We start from the raw sequence: 22329 nt of genomic DNA, 5'->3' as shown, positions 1-22329 counted from the left end.
ATTATTACCAAGGCAACCTATATAAAAGGACACTTACTGCTGGGGCCACTATGGGGGTCCATGATTGTGCTGTGATTGTGTCACTGTAATCACCTGGTAGGAGATGAGTCCTTCCCAGTGGTTGTCATGGATGGCGATGTTGTACATCCACCGCAGCACGGAGTCCTTTATGAAGACGGAGATGGCTCTTAGGATGAAGGAGGTGAAGAGGTTTAGGTGGATGTAGTTCCTTGTACAGTGGAGATGTCTGGGGGGAGATGGAGGCCACATATTACATTGTAAGTCATTGTAAGATGGTGCCACACAAGACATGTGCCAACACCGGGCAGCCCTGGCAGCGTGGGACTAATAGTGAAGAGAAAGCCAAACATCAGGGATGCAGAATTATCTTCTCAGCTTTTTGCTGCATTCGGTGCTTGAAGACTTCCAGGCTCCCATGAAAACACTTCTTGTCCTGTGCTCTGAAAATGCTTAATATAGTCAGCACAGAACTAGAGGAGAGTGGCACCAGTTTTTTGTGTGCAAAATGTGGATTAACAATACACTCCTAGGATAATCTATGTAGAATCCGGCCCGGCCGTGTCGATCGGCCTAAATGTAAAGGCGCACGTAAGCCACAGCTGTGACAAATACAATAACGGAAACACAGGCCTGGACACTCATACACATTTAATATCTGAACAAAATTGTAGAACGGTTTAGTTGATTGTTGGAGGTCCACCAATCAGGTGTTTGCCTGGCCCACTGTCACTGCAGATACAACTGGAAGCAGACAGCTCCGTGCATAATGCAGTGGCCTGGGTTGGTATTGCAGGCACAGCTCCCATTGAATTCACTGCAATACCAATCTGGGCTATGAACTATGAAGAATGCTATCTGCTTCCATCTCTGTCCGCAATGACAGCAGACCAGGCAAACAGCTGATTGGCGGGGTGCCCTACCGATAACCAATTGATGATCTGTCCTGCAGATGTGTCATCAATAATAAGTCCCTTTAAACCTTTATAGTGCAGCAATTACATACATTTCATGTACACTATGGAGTCCGTCATACAACAGGTCTCCTTGCAACATTGTACGTGGATTTGTAGAACGTCTAATATAGCCGCTGTGATAACTCACTGTACATTATGCACATATCCCTCCTCAGTTGCTGCTTTTCTCCTCCCTATGGAGTAGTAAATACATGTAAATGTATGCAGAAGAGACACGTCCATAATGTGGAGGTGACCGATGAATAATCGAGGTCATATTATAACCTTACAGTCACGGAGCCACGCGGCATTATGCTGCATGAATACTGCTAGCTCTGCTTCCCAGAGGGTCTGCCAACAGCTGGGGTCGGCTGTGTGGGCTCAGCTCCCATGCATCACTATTCCATAAGTATACAGGATTTTGTATCATTGCCTCCTGCCCACAATAATAATATACAGTCTAAGGGCCCATCTACACGTAACGATCATTGCTCAAAATTCGTTCAAGCGACCGAAAATGAGTGATAATCGTTACGTTTAAACGCCGCCATCGTGCAGTTTTCATCTGAATGATGATTTTTAGGTGAACCTAAAATCCATTGTTCAGCTGCAGAGAGATAAAGTGTCTCTCAATAGACCGCATGCTGTGTTCTCCACAGGAGTCAGGAGATCACATTGTAACCTGCCGGCAGGCTCGAGGAGAACAATATGGCTGTGTGCACAGCAGGGCATGTGATTAATCACATACTGGGCTCTGCAAACAGCTCCTGGAGGCCCTTTTACATGCAAATGAAGATGATAAAGTGTTAAAGGACATTACTGGCTATTAACACACTTTCTGCAAAAAAAAAAACAATCGCTAAAACGTTTAATCTTTTAATCATTTGAAAGACTATCTTTGCATGTACATGGGCCTTTAGACGTGGGGTGGGAAGGGGTTAAAGGGGGAGCATTGGATGAGGTTTGGATGACCCCTTTCCATTTGCACTATGAAGGCTCCTTCACATGGGTGCTGCAATTTTGGCCGAAAAATCGCATGAACGAGAGGTAGCTGCAACCAAGTCGTGGCTGCATCTTCCATTTTAACGCCCATTCAGATGACCGGGCTGTGGTGAGTATACGCCACAGACCGGAATACTGCTAAACTCCCTCCCCATTCCCTTCCCTCACCGCCTCTTGCCGGCAAAGGGAGGGGGCGGGACGGGGTGGGAGCTAGTGTTTTAAACTCACGCCCCCTCTCCGCCCCTTGCCGGCAGGGGACGGGGTGGGAGCTTAGCAGAGCAGGTGTGCTAATCTCTCACCCCTCCTTTTGTTGGCAGCTGGCAAGGGGCGTAGAGGGGGAGGTAAGGGGGAGGGAGTTTAGCAGAGCCGCTGCTAAACTACCTTCCTTTTCAGGCAGCTCTCATAAGCTCCCATAGGAGTTAGCATAAAAGTGGCCGATCCGAATGCGCACCATGTATGCTATCTTTTCCAGCCAACCAATTTTACGTACCAAATTTTAATTTGAGAACAAACGCAAACTGCAGATTGTACAGCATAAAAACACCCCATGTGAATGAACCCTCAAGACATGCTGGGGATCCCCAGATCAGAATTTTCCTTTCCAGCAGTATAGCATTCCTTGGGGAGAGTACCATGTTGGTGTAGGGAGTCTTTTAGGACATTCAATGCTCCTTGGGAGAAAGCTATGCAAATGAGTAATGGAACGATCAACCACAGCACCACCTATTGGTAGGTCTGAGTCAGTATCCAGCCTTTCAATAGACACATGGGGTTATAAGCCAGACCAGAATATCCAGGTACAGCCAGCTGTTTCTGTTGGCTGAGCAGAGGTCATCAATATCAGTCCGGGGAGTAATGCTTCTGCTTATAGAGATCACCACAAGGGTGAAAGGAGTCTTATAGGCCATGGAAATGAGTGATGGAACAATCCTCCAACCCTACCAACCAGAATGCTACTGTACACTGATGAGGGGCAAGAACCACATATCACTCGTAGGTACATGGGTATTCTGGTTTGCAACAAATACATAAAGGAAATTTTCCGCATTGTGTGGACCCAGTTCTAAATTTGAAGCGGCTCCCCAGTACTAGAGAGGTTAGTTGTTGCTAACATAGAGTAACATGATAGCTTTCTGCATGCTGGCAGCCACCACTAGAGGGAGCTCAGGAAAACACTGCATACTGTACTCTTACTGAGGTGAATGGGAGCAGTATAGGTCTGTATATAGTCAGCTCCCCCTAGTGGTAGCAGCCCTACAGATCCCATCATCCTCTGATCAGCCGAACTGACGAGGATCCTCCACTTTTCCTTCGTGTGAAGCCGCAGAGCAAATCTAAATACACGACTCCGCATTTAGTAATGTCCATGACGAGAACATTGCAACGACATCCAGACAAACGAAAGCCAAGATTTACGCAGAGGGATGAATAGCGTCTATTTGCAGAATTTACAGCTGGCTCCTCACAGTCGTTTTTATGCCCGTTAATCATTAATATATTCAAATTTATGCAAACTGAATGACTATTGAATCTGTCTGCAGTGCGGGTCCGGCGAGTTATGAGAGGCGACTGCAGCGTCCGCCGCAATGACGGATCCTGCATCCAATCTCCGGGGTATTCAACTGTAACAGAACATCCACTCTGAAAAGCAGAGGAAGTCCAACTGTGAGGAGTCGTCTGGCACAGTCCGGTAATCTGTAATGCTCATACATTATTTATTATACTCCAGTCACAGCCAGAGCTGCATTCATAGTCGCTGCACTCCAGTTACAGTCACACCACGGCTGGTGGATCTTTGGAATCTGTCATCACTTTCCACCAGACACACATCTATAGGGGTATGTCTACGTGGGCCGATAGTCGCCTAAGTGATCGCTCAAAACAGCGATTATGGGTGACTGCCGTCCCATGTAAACACAAGAGCCAACAGGGCAAGTGAGCGAAAATTGCGAGCTCACCTAAAAACCAAGCGACTATCAATCCATGTAAACAGGCAAGGAGTGACAGCCTGTTTACTGCGAATGGAGGAAGCGACCAGTAGACATCTTTGGCGCGCTCCGCCTCCAGTGAGCGTATATTGCGCCTCTGTAAAAGCACAGGAGCGATAATCGTTGGGACGGGTGTCGGGTGCTTAAGCATCAGTCAGTCAACCCGTGTGAAAGTAATCGGAGGCCTCTCTCACATGAACATCATTTTAGTGCTCCGATAGTCACGCTTAAAAATTGTGGCTAACGGAGCGCTAAATCATGTGAACGTAGAATAGCTGTGACCATGTTGTGGCTATTCTCCGCGAGTTTACATGGCTGGCCAAGGTGTCTTGCAGTGCAGCCCCGAAATTCCTCGGATGCGAGAACAATGAAAGTCATCCCTGCGGGGATGAAGGGAATCCCTGGGGAGGTGAAGGGAGTCCCCGTGGAGATGAAAGGAATCCCCCATCACAGGTATTCCCACAGGGAGGGACTCCCTTCATCCCCATGGGGATGTTAAACTCCCTCCCCCTCCCTTTGCTGTCCGGCACGCATTGACTCCCATAGGAGACTACGGAGCCACCAGCGTGGTGCCATCAAAAGATAGGACAAGTCAAAAAAAATAATTCTGTTTTTCTCTCTTTGCTCGTGTGGCGATGAGACCTCATCCTCGCTTTCAGTTTTTGTCCTGTTTTTCCGATATAAAGACCCCCAACAGGACGTTTACTGCACATGATCAGATACACAACATCAGACATGGAACATGTGAATGTCCCCGGGATCTTATAGTCCTGCTGTGTGTTGGGGATTTGTATCCTGTCCGTGGTCCGTACATGTGAGCAGGTCTTGCAGCTCCTTATATTACAGGGATAAGTTCCTTTTTGTATGTCAGAGGGCAATGCACTCCTGATTATAGAGTTCAGAGAGGTTGCCTGTAACACAGAGAGGTTGCCTGTAACACAGAAGCGGAGGGTCCGGGAATATGGTGGTCAGACTGTCATCCTTGTGCAGGGTATGGTGGAGTTTCTTTGCGGTTTTCCTTAGTACCTCTAGCTGTGGATTGTAGGTCACTACTAGAGGTACACGGCAATTTCCATCCTTCTCCTTGTATTGGAGTAGTTGATTCCTGGGTCTCCTGGTGGCTCTGGTGATTCCTGGGTATCCTGGTGGCTCTGGTGTTTCATGGGTATCCTGGTGGCTCTGATGCTTCATGGGTATCCCAGTGGCTCTGGTGATTCCTGGGTCTCCTGGTGGCTCTGGTGATTCCTGAGTATCCTGGTGGCTCTGGTGATTCCTGAGTATCCTGGTGGCTCTGGTGATTCCTGAGTATCCTGGTGGCGCTGGTGATTTCTGGGTATCCCGGTGGCTCTGGTGATTCCTGGGTCTCCTGGTGGCTCTGGTGATTCCTGAGTATCCTGGTGGCTCTGGTGATTCCTGAGTATCCTGGTGGCGCTGGTGATTTCTGGGTATCCTAGTGGCTCTGGTGATTCCTGGGTATCCCGGTGGGTCTGGTGATTTCTGGGTATCCCGGTGGCTCTGGTGATTCCTGGGTATCCTGGTGGCTCTGGTGATTCCTGGGTATCCCGGTGGCTCTGGTGATTTCTGGGTATCCTGGTGGCTCTGGTGATTCCTGGGTCTTCTGGTGGCTCTGGTGATTCCTGAGTATCCTGGTGGCTCTGGTGATTCCTGAGTATCCTGGTGGCCCTGGTGATTTCTGGGTATCCTGGTGGCCCTGGTGATTTCTGGGTATCCTGGTGGCTCTGGTGATTTCTGGGTATCCTGGTGGCTCTGGTCATTTCTGGGTATCCCGGTGGCTCTGGTCATTTCTGGGTATCCCGGTGGCTCTGGTGATTCCTGGGTATCCCATTGGCTCTGGTGATTTCTGGGTATTCTGGTGGCTCTGGTGATTTGGCCATCAGTTGAGGTGGGATGGAAGCCCTGATTTATAAATTTCCTTTTTAGATGGTATAGATGTTCCTCTCTGTCTGTTGGGTTGGAGCAGATCGGGTTTTATCTGATGGCCTGGCTGTAGACAATGGACTTTGATGTGTTTAGGGTGGAAGCTGTCCCATCTGAGGTATGTGGGCTGATCAATCGGTTTTCGGTATAGGGATGTCTGTATTGAGTTGTTTGAAATTTTTATAGTGGTGTCCAAAAAGTTGACTTCAGTGTATGAGTTGCTTAATGTCAGGTTTATGGTGGGGTGGAATGCATTGAATCTTTCATGGAATTCTATTAGTTCTTGTTCGATGTTGGTCCAGATGATTATGATTTTGAACACTGCATTACTCGCGATATAACGCTGCCATCGAAATCAATGGGGCCTCGCAGACATCGCGGAGCTGGACGGCGCTTTCTAGCTCTGTGATTTTCAAGCGCTGTCTGCTCTATCTTTGTCTGTTTTGGTGGGGGGGGGGGGGGGTGCTAAAACACGCTGCCGGCTGCTGCTCCCTGCGAAAGTAAAGTTGTGGCACAGCGCTGCAATTGAATTCCCGGCACTGTGCTGCGTTCATGTGTGGAAGCAGCCTTCCACACTGTTGCTACGACACAATGTCTATTTGGGTCCCTGATGAGCCATGAAAATTGAAAATTGTAGGGTTAAAACGACTGTGAAATCGATGAGGAGTGTAATCTGCTTATTATTGGAATCGTGATTAATATGAATATTGGGAATATCTTCTCTATAAGTATTATGATTCAATTCATCTTCTGCTGATGATATTTATCGATACTTACCTCTGGATACTTACCTACCACGGATGGTTGGCGTATATATTCTTCCATTTTGGGCTATGTGTATTTATCAGATCCCATAACAGTTGGGCCACTTTTGCCTCATCATTTCCTCTAAAGTAGAGTTCATTAGGGTCTTCCAGGGGTCTTTTCCTGTGTGGGGTCGTCCTTTTCAGGATGGTTACCCCGCTTACCTTCACAAGTATAGTGAATTAGGGTTTGATGGGGATCCCACATTTTTAAACAAAATGAAAGTTATGTTTTAAATACTCTCTGGGATTTCTTGAAATTCGTCTGCAGTCTCCACCAGGCACACCTCTGCAAAAGACTAAGTCACTCCTATTTACTTACCTTATCACTCCAGTTGCATCCATTCACAGTTCCTATACTGCAGATATAACCAAAGTTACAGCTTATCTTTGGAAAACGTTTGCCCTGTGCACCAGAGATACCTCCATATGTCTCACCTCAAGTTACATCACTCCAGTTACATCCAGAGCTGCATTTACAATTCCTAAACTCCAGTTACATCTAAACTTGCATTCATAATTGTGTCTCTTGGAATACGTCAGCATTGTGCACCTCTATAAGGCTGAGTAACTGTGCTTTATTTTCCATATATTCTCTAACTCCAGTCACATCCAAAGCTGCATTTATATTTATAATTCCTACAGGGCAAAGTTACATTCATAATGCTGCTGATTGCCTCTTGGAATCTGTCAACAACCTACAGACACACCAAAGAAATTTACTCCCAAAGCCTGTGAGCTAAGAGGAAAGCAGCAACATTTGGAACGCAGCTCTAGATGTGACTGGAGTGATGTAATCGATAAGCTTAAAAGATGACTGAAGCAGTATTTCCAGTGCCACAAGAATGCTGTCAAGTTTTATGCACAAAGATCCACTACTGTGGAGATGGTTCTTACTGTGGGGTCTCTTATGAGGGGCCGTGAAACGCATCAGCTGAAGCCAATGAAAGGATTCGTCCATTACTAGAATATTGCTTTTGGCCTGAATTATAGGGTATTGTATTTGGGTAAAAATGTGTGACTTTTTTCATTTCTATACTGCGTTCACCTGTTATAAAAAAGTGGGTGTGGTTCCCAAAATTGGCGTGATCACCCATAGCATCAAAGATTTACAATTATTTACACCAGCAATTGACATAAGTTATATCGCTAACCTCGCCGACTCGCAGCGGACAAGAATTTCACTTTCTGTTGCTCAGAAGACAAAGATGCACCAACTTTATTAAGAGGCATGCGCCTCCCTTCTATCTAAGGTCTTAATAACTTTGGCGCACTTTATGCCAGAGCACTTTGGATTTAGATCAGTGTATAACATGCCAGTCTAAGAGGAGGTCCTTTCATGTGGGCCGATCCTTGGTCCGTAGAATGAGCGCTGATCGAAGCAGAATATTGATTGGTGCTTGTTGCATTTCTTTTACACAGACTGAGAGTCGCTGTTATGCAGATGAATGATCGCTGCTACTAGTGTTCAGCGGACCGATACAGTCCAACTCTGTTTCCGGTCAAAGTTTACCAAAAATTCGATTCGGAGTGAACCTGAATTTGCTAACATTCTTCTTCATATTTGTTTTCTTTCTTTTTCCTTCTTTTAAAAAGAAAGAAGAAGAAGAAGAAGAAGAAAAAAAGGAGGAGAAGAAAGGAAATGAGACAAAAGAAGAAAAAGTAAGAAGAATAAGGAGGAGGAGGAAATAGAAGGAGAATAAAGAAAAATAAGAACAAAAAATGAAACGTGAAAAGAATAAGACCGAGGAGGAAAAATAAGAAAAAAATCAAGAAATGAAAGAGGAAAAAGGAGAAGAAGAAAAAGAAGAAAGGAAAAAGGAGAAGAAAAAAAAGAAGAAAGGAAAAAGGAGAAGAAAAAAAAGAAGAAAGGAAAAAGGAGAAGAAAAAAAGAAGAAAGGAAAAAGGAGAAGAAAAAGAGAAGAAAGGAAAAAGGAGAAAGGAAAAATAAGGAGTAGAAGGAGGAAAAGGAAAAATAATGCAAAAGAAGGAAACAAGAAGAAGGAGGGAGAGGAGAAGAAAGAAAAATAAGTTGAAAGAAAAAATAAGGAGAAGAAGGAGGAGGAAATAGAAGAAGAAAGAAGAATAAGAATGAGGAAAAATAATGAAAAACAAAAGAAACAATGAGAAGGAGGAAAAGGAAAAATGAGAGAAAGGAAGGAAAATTAAGAAAAACAAGAAGAAAGAAAATTAGAAGGAGGAGAAGAAGAAGAGAAGGAGAGAGAGGAGAAGGGAACATAATGAAAAGGAAAAATAAGAAGGAAAAAAGGCGAAGGAAGATTAAAGAAAAAAGAAACAGAGACGAGGGACAAAGGAGAAAGAAAAAGAAGATAGATAGAAGAAGAAGCAAAAATAATAAGAAGGAAAATGAATAAGAAGTCTGCTCATCACTACCATCACCTGTCCCCTTAGGGCGGTCATTGGTCGGCCGCACTCCTTCCCCGTTGACATGGAGAGATGTGCTGCTGGCCAGCGAGCATTCTGACGCTTGCCAACAAGACACGATAAGCTGACAGATGACTACTCACTCGCTCCTCAGCTAATTGCTGCCACTTTTTTACACTGCCCAATACTTTTACCAGCGGTTGGCAATAGAAATGAATGGAGTGGCGATTGCTGATCACTGATGCTCAACTGTTTCTGGCATTGCCATTGAAATGAATGGCGCTGATAAGCGCATCCGTGCAATCCATTGGGACCCCCATGCTCATTTTCGTTGGCGGTCCCAGCAGTTGGACACCCACAAGACAGGGTACAACTCCAGATCTTGGTAAAACTCCTTTTAAGGCCCCTTAGCATAGTCCAATCATAGGATTGTGTAGAAAGGAACAACATCCAGCCAATGAATGAGCAAACTTTAGTGTTCAGCAAAACCCCTTTAAGTTTCCCCATCGGAGAGAAGAAATCTGATAAAAATTGCTCTTCAGGGGGCTAGAAAAGCTGGATGACTAACCCTGTAATGACGGCCATATTGGTTGTCACCCAGCTCTCCCAGTTACACCATGGGACCTTTCTGTACGCCCCTTCCTTATGGCGCTGAGCGGAGCTTTCAGAGCAGATCTGTATGAACTCGTCCTCCGCCACAGCTTCACTTAAATTGACTTTGCTGACGGCGCCAATCACCACCTGACGAGTTGTCCGCAGCGCCTCTGGTTATTATCACGTCCTCCTGCTCACCGCGCCGATCTCAATCCTATTTATCGTCTCGCTCCTTCTTCTTGTGGCATTTAATTGCTTTTCTGTTACTTTGTTCCCAGTTTTCATTCTCATTTCCTTGGGGCGATGGCAGCCGGCTATGGCGCTCGTCACTGATTACCGCTTTGCATTTAGTATTTCTAATAAAGTTCACAACAAAGTATGAGACATTACTATGTAAAAGTATGTGACCCCCCATTCTAAACAGTAGACAGGAGTACAGACCCCAGCATTCACCCCGCAGCCTCCAAAGTGAAGCAAAGACCACCCAGGATCATAAGGGACCATAGTAATTAAGGGCATACCCCTCTATTCCAATCTGGGGTCGCAGGAGCTAGACTGGTTGATTGCTGCACTACTTCTCCTATTAAAGGGATTGTCTGTGATGAGAGAACGCCTTTAAAGGGGTTGTAGGAGTATTTAAAAAAATAAAATAAAATGGCCGGGCATGTGATAATATAACAAAAGAAACAGTACTTACCTCTCTTCCGCTCACTGTCCTACCACCAACACTCACATAATGGGGGACAAGATGCCAGGAGTTCAGAATGGTGACCCTGCAGCCTCTGATTGGCTGCAGCAGTCACCTGACTTCTGGTCTCTGCAGAAAGCGGGATCTTCACCCCCCACCCCTCCGATCCCTCTTCTTAGTGCACTGCCTGTGCACATTGGGACCCCTTGAATGAGGGGGCGCAGGTTTGTCTCATCCTTTATTCTCTTATACTAGCGGGTAGTGGGATCCAAGCAGGACTCCCCTGCCAAACTTCAGCAAAGTACTTGGGAGTCCTAGAGAAGAGATAGAGGGCGCATTAACTATAAGGTCCCAATTTCTAGCGCTGCTTTTCTTTATCCACCCTCTGTGTAAGTAAGGGGAAAGATTGCGCTGAGGACCTCTTAATATTGCACATGGCCAGTTAAAAATGTGCGACAACCACTAATTGCAGTAGTTTCAATGTCTTCAGAGTTGTCACCCAGCTTTCCATAAACTTAGAATGACATATAAGTCTCTACCCCGCACTGTTGACTCACTTCTACTGTTTTACTTGTATAAGTGTCAGTCTTTACTGTAATTCTGCTATTCTATTTTTAAGTGCTTCCCATCCCATGGCGTACATGCATGTCCTGGGTCAGAAACAGTTTCTGCAAATGGACATACATTTACGTCCTATGGACAGAAACGGTCAATGGCGTCCGAGTCTGCCATGAGCTGTGACTTCTACAATAGGCGATAATGCATTGCACTATAGAAGTACTGCAATGTATTATCAGGGCTCAGTCACACGGGCGCCGATCTGACCGTGTTTCTGCACGATAAGACCGCTGCACTGCAGGTGCGGACGACTCTCCCCACCGGCCGGGAGAAAGAACACATGGCCGGCAATGGAGCTGGTCATGCGGAGAGTCGTCCGCACTTTGTGTGGCCGTCTTATCGTGCAGAAACATGGGAGGATTGGCGCCCGTGTGACTGAGCCCTCAGAATGATCATAGGATCACAGACATAAAAAAATGGAAAAAAAAAGATAAAAAACGAAAAAAAAAAAAGCGCAATAAAAACTACAGCTCGTCACACATAAAAGAAGCCCTCGTACGGCCATGTGACGGAAAAAAAGAGGCTGCGTCACTAAGGGGTTAAACAAGAAGAATTACATCAAAATACTTGCAAAGCCTTATGGGAAAAATGAAAAATGATTACAAAAACATCATCGAGATGAATGAGCCTCACTGCACTTATAGCGCTAATTAATACAATGTATGATACCGCCGCCGCATTCTCTCCCCCTTTTTATGGTGGCGGTGTCGCTGGGGGTGAAGAGTCTGATAGAGCGGGGGTCCAGCATCAAACAAGGGTGGTGTACAGGGCCAATAGACATTATGGGTGATGGATGATTGCTGGCGGTGATGCGGGGTCTCCCCCCCTCTGCCCCGCACCAAGCATGATACAATGTATCCGTTTTCTTGGACTGTCCCTTTAATTGTTTCTCTTCTGTATGTCGGTGAAAGCATCCCATTAAATCATCCAGAAATGCAAATATAAAGATAATAAAGCGCAAGAACTGCGCAGGGGGCGGAGAATGTATGTCTGTGCAAGGGAATGGGCAGAGTAATAACTAATCAGTCAGATCCCCCTCCGACGTGATGGGATAATCGTCATATAACGGCCAATCAGGACATCATAAAAACTGCACTAATGACCCAAAAACTGAAGGAAAACAAACCCGGCAAAATAAGCACAATTATCAGAAACTATGAATACTGAAATTTGGGAAATATTGCAGTCTTCTGCGCTGGACCACCACCAATGAGCTGCAGATGTACAGCCAGAGATGTAATGAGAATTTATTGTTACATTGGGGGATGGGGGAGGGGGGATTATAATATCTGACTAATCAGCGACACTCCAACAAGAGGATTTATAGTCGCCTCCAGGTGGAACACAGATATGAAAGAAAGATCCAATCTAGAAGATCGATGACTTCCATGTCAAATCTATAATTCTTCTCTTGTTTTATATCCAGAGAGCCCAGGTGATACCAGCATGCTCTATATCACTGTATACAGGGAGGTGTATAACTTATACCAGCTGTACATATGTAATTATATACAGGAGATACCCAGGTTATACCAGCATGCTCTATATCACTGTATACAGGGAGGTGTATAACTTATACCAGCTGTACATATATAATTATACACAGAAGATACCCAGGTTATACCAGCATGCTCCATATCACTATATACAGGAGATGTATAACTTATACCAGCTGTACATATATAATTATATACAGGAGACACCAAGGTTATACCAGAAGGCTCCATATCACTTTATACAGGAGATGTATAACTTATACCAGCTGTACATATATAATTATACACAGAAGATACCCAGGTTATACCAGCATGCTCCATATCACTGTATACAGGGAGGTGTATAACCTATACCTGCTGTGCATATATAATTATATAAGGAGATACCCAGGTTATACCAGAAGGCTCCATATCACTTTATACAGGAGATGTATAACTTATACCAGCTGTACATATATAATTATATGCAGGAGATTCCCAGGTTATACCAGCATGGTCCATATCACTATATACAGGGAGATGTATAACTTATACCAGCGGTACATATATAATTATATACAGGAGATACCCAGGTTATACCAGCATGCTCCATATCACTATATACAGGGAGATGTATAACTTATACCAGCTGTACATATTTAATTATATACAGGAGATACCCAGGTTATACCAGCCTGCTCCATAGCACTATATACAGTAGATGTATAACTTATACCAGCTGTACATATATAATTATATACAGGAGATACCCAGGTTATACCAGCATAACCCATATCACTATATACAGTAGATGTATAACTTATACCTGCTCTACATATATAATTATATACAGGAGATACCCAGATTATACCAGCATAACCCATATCACTATATACAGTAGATGTATAACTTATACCAGCTGTACATATATAATTATATACAGGAGATACCCAGGTTATACCGGCATGTTCCATATCACTATATACAGAGAGATGTATAGCTTATACCAGCTGCACATATATAATTATATACAGAAGATACCCAGGTTATACCAGCATGCTCCATATCACTATATACAGGAGATGTGTAACTTATACCAGCTGTACATATACACTTATACCCAGGTTATAGCAGTGTGGGGTATAAGGGCTCAATCTGTAAACTGCAGTTACCTGAATATCACCAGGATGAATGTGGCGATGATGAGTGCTGAGAAGGACAGGGAGTATCCTATGGTGTATATGATGGACAGGGATGATAAGTGTTCTTCTGGTTGGACCTGTGGATAGAGAAAAGGTTGGTCACATAGCTGGCACCATTTATAGGCCCTGACAGGTCATGCACTATCTACATATGGCAAGGTCTTTTCAATCCTGAAAACCTCCGCTAACTTACCTAGACATAGTCCCTGGGCCCGCTGCACCCGTTTACTCCAAAAGTCTGAACATTTTACTTGGCACCGGGTATCGTATGTCCTTTTGTTCTTTCACATTTCCATGGTGGGCGCTTGGTAGCACATTGGGATAAGCTTTGAGCCAAGTGGGCACCTTACACCTAGTACTACACTAGTATTGATCCTGCTGAGATGGTTCTATATGTGGCGCCAAGTATAGTATGTAGTCTTATACTTTCCAGGTAGTAGCGCACTCTGTGTTTAACCCTTTCCAATCCACTGTCTGACGTTTGAAGACATTATGATTTAAGACTGTACAGCTCTGATGTTGGAAGACATCCGTCGGGGTTCTCTTACTGTATATTGCCAGCCTCTCTGCTGTTCGAGCCTATCCAACGTGTCACCTCATGCAGTACTGGCTTTAGCCAGCAGAGAGCACCGTTGTGTAACGGCAGAAAAAGAGTAAGCCCCCTAGGAAAACCAGGATACAAATTGGATTGGAAAGGGTTAATGCACCCGCCCACAGCCAGGTAAGGGCTCTTTCACACCGGCGCCATTTTGACGCGATGTACGTGCGTCAAAAAATCCCCTCCATTAGAGCCAATGGTTTCCTATGGGTTCCTTCAGACAAATGATTTTTTGACGCACCTAGAAAAACGTGCGCCAAAAGATAGAACATAGGCGCGTTATTTCAACGCCGAACCTTCTTGGTTCGCTAAATGATAGAACATGTCCTATGTTTGGACTGACCAACACAGGAGGCTCCAATAAAATCCTATGGGAGTCTATTGGGAGCCGTCCGAAAAAGGGAGGGGGAGGGAGTTTAGCTGCGTCATGTGCCGCCAAATGATGACAGGTGCCTCTAGGGAGGCATTTAAAGTAATTAAATAGTACTTCTGCCGACCGAGGAATTTCGGGACTGCTGCGTTATTTCGGCACAGGCAGCCGTGTGAATAGTCGCGGCTCTTCTTCGTTCATCCGATTTGAGGCTGAGCTAGTCGTGATTTTTTTTGCGTGGCTAACTCAGCGCCAAAATGACGCCCGTGTGAACTAGCCCTGATGATGAGGCTCAGAGCATTATCTGTTGAGATTTTGATAAAACGACCCCCTCCAGGATGCCCTGACCATTACTGACCATCCGCGGCGTGCAGCCACCTGTCTCCACGCCTTTTAAAGGGACCTCCAGCCCTGGACAAACAACGATGGCTGAACCACTTCTCTGACTACCTGACGCACAGAACACATTGGTAGTCTAAGACTCTACATGCTCTTCTGATTGGCCAGAACTGCTCATGTGATCAGCGCTGGCCAATCATAGCAGTAGTATCTTAGGCTACCGATGTATACTAATGCATAGTGTGCATCAGACAAGCTGCTGCAGCCATTTTTGTTTGTCCAGGCTCACTTTAAATAATGGTGTTCATGTCCCTTTAAATGTAGTTATCCCTGCCTTAGTAGTGTATTACATGATGAGATTTGTCTGCCGTCTCGCTGCTGATGTCCATTGCAATAGTGAAGGCCCAGGGGTGCAGTATCTCTCCTGCCAACCGTGAGTGCCCACTGAGGGCCGAGGATGGATGTGTTGGCGGCAGGTGATGCGCGGTGGATCTGACGCCAGACGAGGATGTTTTACTGCTGGTTTAATGAGTCTGATAAATGCGCCTAAGTGACATTTTCCATGATTGTGAAGCGTCCGCCATGACTAATTCTCCAGTTGCATCCTAATGTAGGACGTTTGGCGCATTAGGGATGACTTTGAAGATGTAATGGTACAAGAGTCCTGCAAGGTCTGGGATGACTCGGAGGGACAATACTCTGCAGATACTTTGTGAGTCATCCCTAACCGTGTCAAGACCGCCCAACGCATAGAAATGTCCTGCATGGCGGACACTGTATGGAGCGGGCCCGGGAGTCCAGTCTGTTCCATACTCAGCGGCTCATCAGATAGTTGCCAGTAGTTGCTACAATCAGAGTTAGCTCTAAATGTGGCAGTTAACTGTTTAGGAGCCACCTTTAAAGCTGACCGCGAGTCTAAACAGTCAGAGGGAGGGGTGGATCTGTTCCCGCACTTCATTGGCAACCTCCACCATATGATCAGAGGGTGCCAATAGGTTAACATCCCACCCGGAGCCTATTGAAGGCTCTCAGGGCTGCTACACATAGATTCCTATCAAGCCCTGCCTGAGACAGGGTTTGAAAGGCAATGCAAAAAACTTGCTATACACTGCAATACTGAAATATTGCAGTATATAACACAAGTGAACACAGGATCGCAAGTTCAAGTCCCCTACTGGGGCTAAGTAACTGTTTTTAAAAAAGGATTTAATACATTTTTTTGAACAGTTAAAAAAAGTATATGAAAAAGTTCTAACAAAAAACATTTTCCCATTTTTCCTAATAAAAAAACTAAACAATTTAAAAAAACCACACATATTTGAAATCACTGTATTATTTTTAAACTACCACAACATCTATCCTTTACGCTGGATTCAGACGACCGTATATCGGCGCGGTTTTCACGCCGAGCCGATATACGTCGTCCTCATCTGCAGGGGGGGAGAGGATAGAAGAGCTAGGAGCAGGAACTGAGCTTCCGCCCCCTCTCCGCTCCTCTGCACTATTTGCAATGAAAGGAGGCAGGACAGGGGCGGGGCTAAGCTCTGCAAATTAGACCCGCCCCGTCCCACCTCTCCCCATTGCAAATAGTGTAGGGGGTGGAGAGGAGACGGAGAGGGGGCGGGAGCTCACAGCACTGCTCCTGGCTCTTCCAGCCTCCTCCCCCTGCAGAGAGAGACGACGTATATCGGCTGGGCGTGAAAACCCAGGCGATATATGGTCGTGTGAATGCAGCCTCAGGGTGAAGAATATAAGAAAAAAAAAAAAACAATGTAGAATTGTGATTTATGTATTTAAATCCCAGTTCCCCCAAAAATTGAATGAAAAGTGATCGGAAAGATGTTTGCATTGCAAATTGGTAATAATAAAAACTACAGCTTATTCAGACGACCATATATCGGCTGGGTTTTCACGCCGGCCGATATACGGTGTCTCTCTCTGCAGGGGGAGGAGAATGGAAGAGCAGTCTGAGCTCCTGCCTCCTCTCCGCCCCTCTGTACTATTTGAAATAAGAGGGGGCGGGACGGGGTAAGTTCTGAAAATTAGCTCCGCCCCTGTCCCGCCTCCCCCTATTGCAAATAGTGCAGGGGCTGGAGAGTAGGCGGAGAGGGGGCGGGAGCTCAGAGCACTGCTCCCGGCTCTTCCAGCCTCCTCCCCCTGCAGAGAGGGACGCCGTATATCGTCCGGCGTGAATATACGGTCGCCTGAATACGCCCTTCTCCCCAGAAAATAAGCTCTCACACGGCCCAATTGACAGGAAAAAAAAGTTATGGGTCTCAGAATCCGGCGATGGAAGGCAATTTGTGGGTAAAAAAAAATGTTATTTACTTTTTAAAAATAGAAACACTTTTGAAAATATATATAAATTTGGTTTCGCAGTAATCGTACTGACCAACGGAACAAAGTCCATTAACCATCGTTACTGCAAGCAATGTAACAACTAAACCCACCACAGATGGCGCAAGAGTATTTGCTTTTTAATTTTTCCCCATTTCAAAACTTTTAAAAATTAAAAACTTATGGCTCTTGGAAGGCAGGGATAAAAAAAATGAACCAAAAGTGATAAATCTCTGGTCCTGAAGGGGTTAAAGGTCATTTATAGCTACAATTTAGTGCTACAGGCTCCCATAGTTTTTCTTCTGTGCTGCCTAATCCATAAATGCGTCCAGAGCTGTTGTTATGGCCCTTACCCCACTCCTCCTGTTGGCAGCTAGTAAGAAGTGCATCAGCCAGCAGGGGGCAGCAATGAGCAAAGCATAAAAGTTCTCTGCTCCCTCCTGAAGCATGATGGCAGTTACCTTGAGTGATCGGTCCTCACATTCTGTCAGGTTCCTCCATGGTATGGTCCCATTGTCCTTTGTTTCTTTGACGAGCCACGTCCCCTCCGGAGTGCAGTAACGGAGGACTCTGCCCTGAATCACTGCGCAAAAGAAGAAGAAGAAAAGGTCTTAAGATCTGCATTGAAACAGAGCAGTGCTCTCCAGCAGTGGTGGAACTGCAACTCCCAGCATGCCCTGACAACGGCATGGCATTCCACCCAACTGTCTCAGATCCAGCAGGACAGTCCCTGATTTGGGGGACTGTCCCGCTGCCCCATTAGCATGACTAATGTCCTGATTGCATCTGTATCCTTGGGACACAGATCCAGTTGCCTGCTATGGTGAAGCAGGAAGCCACCAGCAACCTACTGCACCATCCACCCGGCCGACCGCTTGCAGCAGGCACATGCGATACAGTAAAGTTATTGCGCCTGTTCACAGTGACCAATGCAAACCTGCAAAGTGATGGGGGCGAAAAGCAGGAAACTGTACTGTGGGGGCACTAAGGGAGCATCTTTAGTGTGAGAGGCACCTCTAAGGAACTTCTATTGTGGGAAGCATCAATGGAGGTACTAAGAAGGCATTTGGAGTTGGCAATGGAGGTACTAAAAAGGCTGGGTACTCATTTTACCGACCTTGGAAGAATGGAAGGCTGAGTCAACCTTGAACCGGTTACCTGAACCATGCAGGGATTGAACTCGCAAACCTTGAGGCTGTGAGCAAGAGCTTAGGACTGCATTTCTGCTGCCTTAACACTCTGCATCACACAAGACTGTGAAAGCATCCGTTTGTGGAGGCACCAAGAGGGCATTAGTAGGTGTGTTAAGAAGAATCTTTGGGGGAATCTCTGGGGCACTAAGGGGAAAAAAATTACAGAGGGGGCATCACTGGGGAAACTAAGGAGGTATTATTGCGTAGTGCACTAATGGGGCATCAATAAGAGCCCCTTTTCTGTGTGAGTGCAATAAGGGGGAATCTTTACTGTGTGGAGGCATCACTGGGGGTGCTAAGGGGTAACCTCTACAGCAAAGGGGAATCACTACTGTATGGTGATGCTAGAGGGGGCATCCTTTGTGTAATGGGCATTAGAGGGGCATCATTACTGTGAGAAGACATTATTACTGTGTGCTGCACAAAGAGGGCACTATGAAAGTGTGTGTGGCACGAAGGGGCACTAAGGAACCACTACTGTGCATTTATTCCCATAGTTCCCTGTATAAGTGTCAGTCTTTACTGCAGGTCTTGTATTCTATTCATGGAGTGCTATGGTGCATGGCAAAAAGAGGCGATATGTAATGCAAATAACCGTAATCTATGGTGACTCCTATAAGGGCATTTTAAGGGAAAGCTTTCACGATCAATCGCAAAAAGCTTCGACCTTGGTGATTCATCGCCCCTTCTATGGGAGGTGACTTATTTTGCAAGTTTGTGTCTTGTTCTCTTCTCCGTATTCCAGGAATATTTTATTATAATGATCTCCCGCAGGACGCCACAAATGTGATATTATATCATTCTAATAATGTGATTCCAGGTGCGGAGCAGAAATCCCTCTGAACTGATGGCGCCGACTCACTGATACGACAACGACTCTCTTCTACTCCATCTGTTTGTAATGTTATTGTTCCCCGGCTCCCGGGAGGGAACGCGCGGCGCGATGTCACGGCTCTCACCAGCGACTCATTTCTGTTTGTTACATGATCTGTGTCTCGCTTACAGCATAGGAATTCCATGACTGCAGAAGCTTGTAAAACCAGCGCGACCGTCTCTAAACAATTTACTGGTTACAGTGACTGATGGCGCCTCTTGTTTGTAGTTTTATATACGGCATCATAAATTATTGTCACATTTTCCACATCATTATACAGTCCATAAAGTGTCCAATAAAAATCCCATCAGTCATCAAATTACTGGTGTGGAAATGAAACATCACTGAGAATGCAGCCTATCCATTCACTAGAGAGCAGCGATGACATCACTGAGAATGCAGCCTATCCATTCACAGAGAACAGCGGTGACATCACTGAGAATGCAGCCTATCCATTCACAGAGAGCAGCGGTGACATCACTGAGAATGCAGCCTGTCCGTTCACTAGAGAGCAGCTGTGACATCACTGAGAATGCAGCCTGTCCATTCACTAGAGAGCAGCGGTGACATCACTGACAATGCAGCCTATCCATTCACAGAGAACAGCGGTGACATCACTGAGAATGCAGCCTATCCATTCACTAGAGAGCAGCGGTGACATCACTGAGAATGCAGCCTATCCATTCACAGAGAACAGCGGTGACATCACTGAGAATGCAGCCTATCCATTCACAGAGAACAGCGGTGACATCACTGAGAATGCAGCCTATCCATTCACAGAGAACAGCGGTGACATCACTGAGAATGCAGCCTATCCATTCACAGAGAACAGTGGTGACATCACTGAGAATGCAGCGTATCCATTCACAGAGAGCAGCGGTGACATCACTGAGAATGCAGCCTGTCCGTTCACTAGAGAGCAGCTGTGACATCACTGAGAATGCAGCCTGTCCATTCACTAGAGAGCAGCGGTGACATCACTGAGAATGCAGCCTGTCCGTTCACTAGAGAGCAGCTGTGACATCACTGAGAATGCAGCCTATCCATTCACTAGAGAGCAGCGGTGACATCACTGAGAATGCAGCCTATCCATTCACAGAGAGCAGCGGTGACATCACTGAGAATGCAGCCTATCCATTCACAGAGAGCAGCGGTGACATCACTGAGAATGCAGCCTGTCCGTTCAATAGAGAGCAGCTGTGACATCACTGAGAATGCAGCCTGTCCATTCACTAGAGAGCAGCGGTGACATCACTGAGAATGCAGCCTGTCCATTCACTAGAGAGCATCGGTGACATCACTGAGAATGCAGCCTGTCCATTCACTAGAGAGCATCGGTGACATCACTGAGAATGCAGCCTGTCCATTCACTAGAGAGCAGCGGTGACATCACTGAGAATGCAGCCTATCCATTCACTAGAGAGCAGCGGTGACATCACTGAGAATGCAGCTTGTCCATTCACAAGAGAGCAGCGGTGACATCACTGAGAATGCAGCCTATCCATTCACTAGAGAGCAGCGGTGACATCACTGAGAATGCAGCCTATCCATTCACATAGTACAGTGGTGACATCACTGAGAATGCAGCGTATCCATTCACAGAGAGCAGCGGTGACATCACTGAGAATGCAGCCTGTCCATTCACTAGAGAGCAGCGGTGACATCACTGAGAATGCAGCCTGTCCGTTCACTAGAGAGCAGCTGTGACATCACTGAGAATGCAGCCTATCCATTCACTAGAGAGCAGCGGTGACATCACTGAGAATGCAGCCTATCCATTCACAGAGAGCAGCGGTGACATCACTGAGAATGCAGCCTGTCCATACACTAGAGAGCAGCTGTGACATCACTGAGAATGCAGCCTGTCTATTCACTAGAGAGCAGCGGTGACATCACTGAGAATGCAGCCTGTCCATTCACTAGAGAGCATCGGTGACATCACTGAGAATGCAGCCTGTCCATTCACTAGAGAGCATCGGTGACATCACTGAGAATGCAGCCTGTCCATTCACTAGAGAGCAGCGGTGACATCACTGAGAATGCAGCCTATCCATTCACTAGAGAGCAGCGGTGACATCACTGAGAATGCAGCCTCTCCATTCACTAGAGAGCAGCGGTGACATCACTGAGAATGCAGCCTGTCCATTCACTAGAGAGCATCGGTGACATCACTGAGAATGCAGCTTGTCCATTCACAAGAGAGCAGCGGTGACATCACTGAGAATGCAGCCTATCCATTCACTAGAGAGCAGCGGTGACATCACTGAGAATGCAGCCTCTCCATTCACTAGAGAGCAGCGGTGACATCACTGAGAATGTAGCCTGCCCATTCACTAGAGAGCAGCAGTGACATCACTGAGAATGCAGCCTATCCATTCACTAGAGAGCAGCGGTGACATCACTGAGAATGCAGCCTATCCATTCACTAGAGGAGTTTGTACGGTGCAGTTGTGTGAAAGAGCCCTAAGAAGCAGTAACCGAAGATCTATGTTCACGGGGTGATTATTGTATGACTTATTGCTGAAAATGGCCGTCAACAGGGCATTGAGCGACAAATTGCTCACCTGTCGGAGTCACTTCGGTTTTAGCTGAACTAAGTTCTATATCTCTGTAGTAAGCTCAGCTCTGCTCCCATATCTCTGTAGTAAGCTCAGCTCTGCTCCCATATGTATGTAGTAAGCTCAGCTCTGCTCCCATATGTATGTAGTAAGCTCAGCTCTGCTCCCATATGTATGTAGTAAGCTCAGCTCTGCTCCCATATGTATGTAGTAAGCTCAGCTCTGCTCCCATATGTATGTAGTAAGCTCAGCTCTGCTCCCATATCTCTGTAGTAAGCTCAGCTCTGCTCCCATATGTATGTAGTAAGCTCAGCTCTGCTCCCATATCTCTGTAGTAAGCTCAGCTCTGCTCCCATATCTCTGTAGTAAGCTCAGCTCTGCTCCCATATCTCT

At 45.9% G+C, this 22329-nt stretch overlaps 1 protein-coding gene across 1 annotated transcript in view; it reads right to left on the bottom strand.

The window, feature by feature from the left end:
* Positions 1-22329, bottom strand: part of GLP1R (glucagon like peptide 1 receptor) — a 347609-nt gene that overhangs the window by 73017 nt on the left and 252263 nt on the right. Inside the window, exons 4-6 of the mRNA XM_066595302.1 lie at positions 17773-17894; positions 13638-13744; positions 94-247 (exon numbers count right to left, since the gene is read on the bottom strand). Coding sequence (XP_066451399.1) covers positions 94-247; positions 13638-13744; positions 17773-17894 — 383 coding nt within the window. The remainder of the gene's footprint in view (positions 1-93; positions 248-13637; positions 13745-17772; positions 17895-22329) is intronic.

The sequence above is a fragment of the Eleutherodactylus coqui genome, chromosome 3 (assembly GCF_035609145.1).
Source record: "Eleutherodactylus coqui strain aEleCoq1 chromosome 3, aEleCoq1.hap1, whole genome shotgun sequence".
NCBI lineage: Eukaryota > Metazoa > Chordata > Amphibia > Anura > Eleutherodactylidae > Eleutherodactylus > Eleutherodactylus coqui.
Note: the sequence above shows the minus strand (reverse complement) of the source record. Positions and strands in the feature narration are given on the sequence as shown.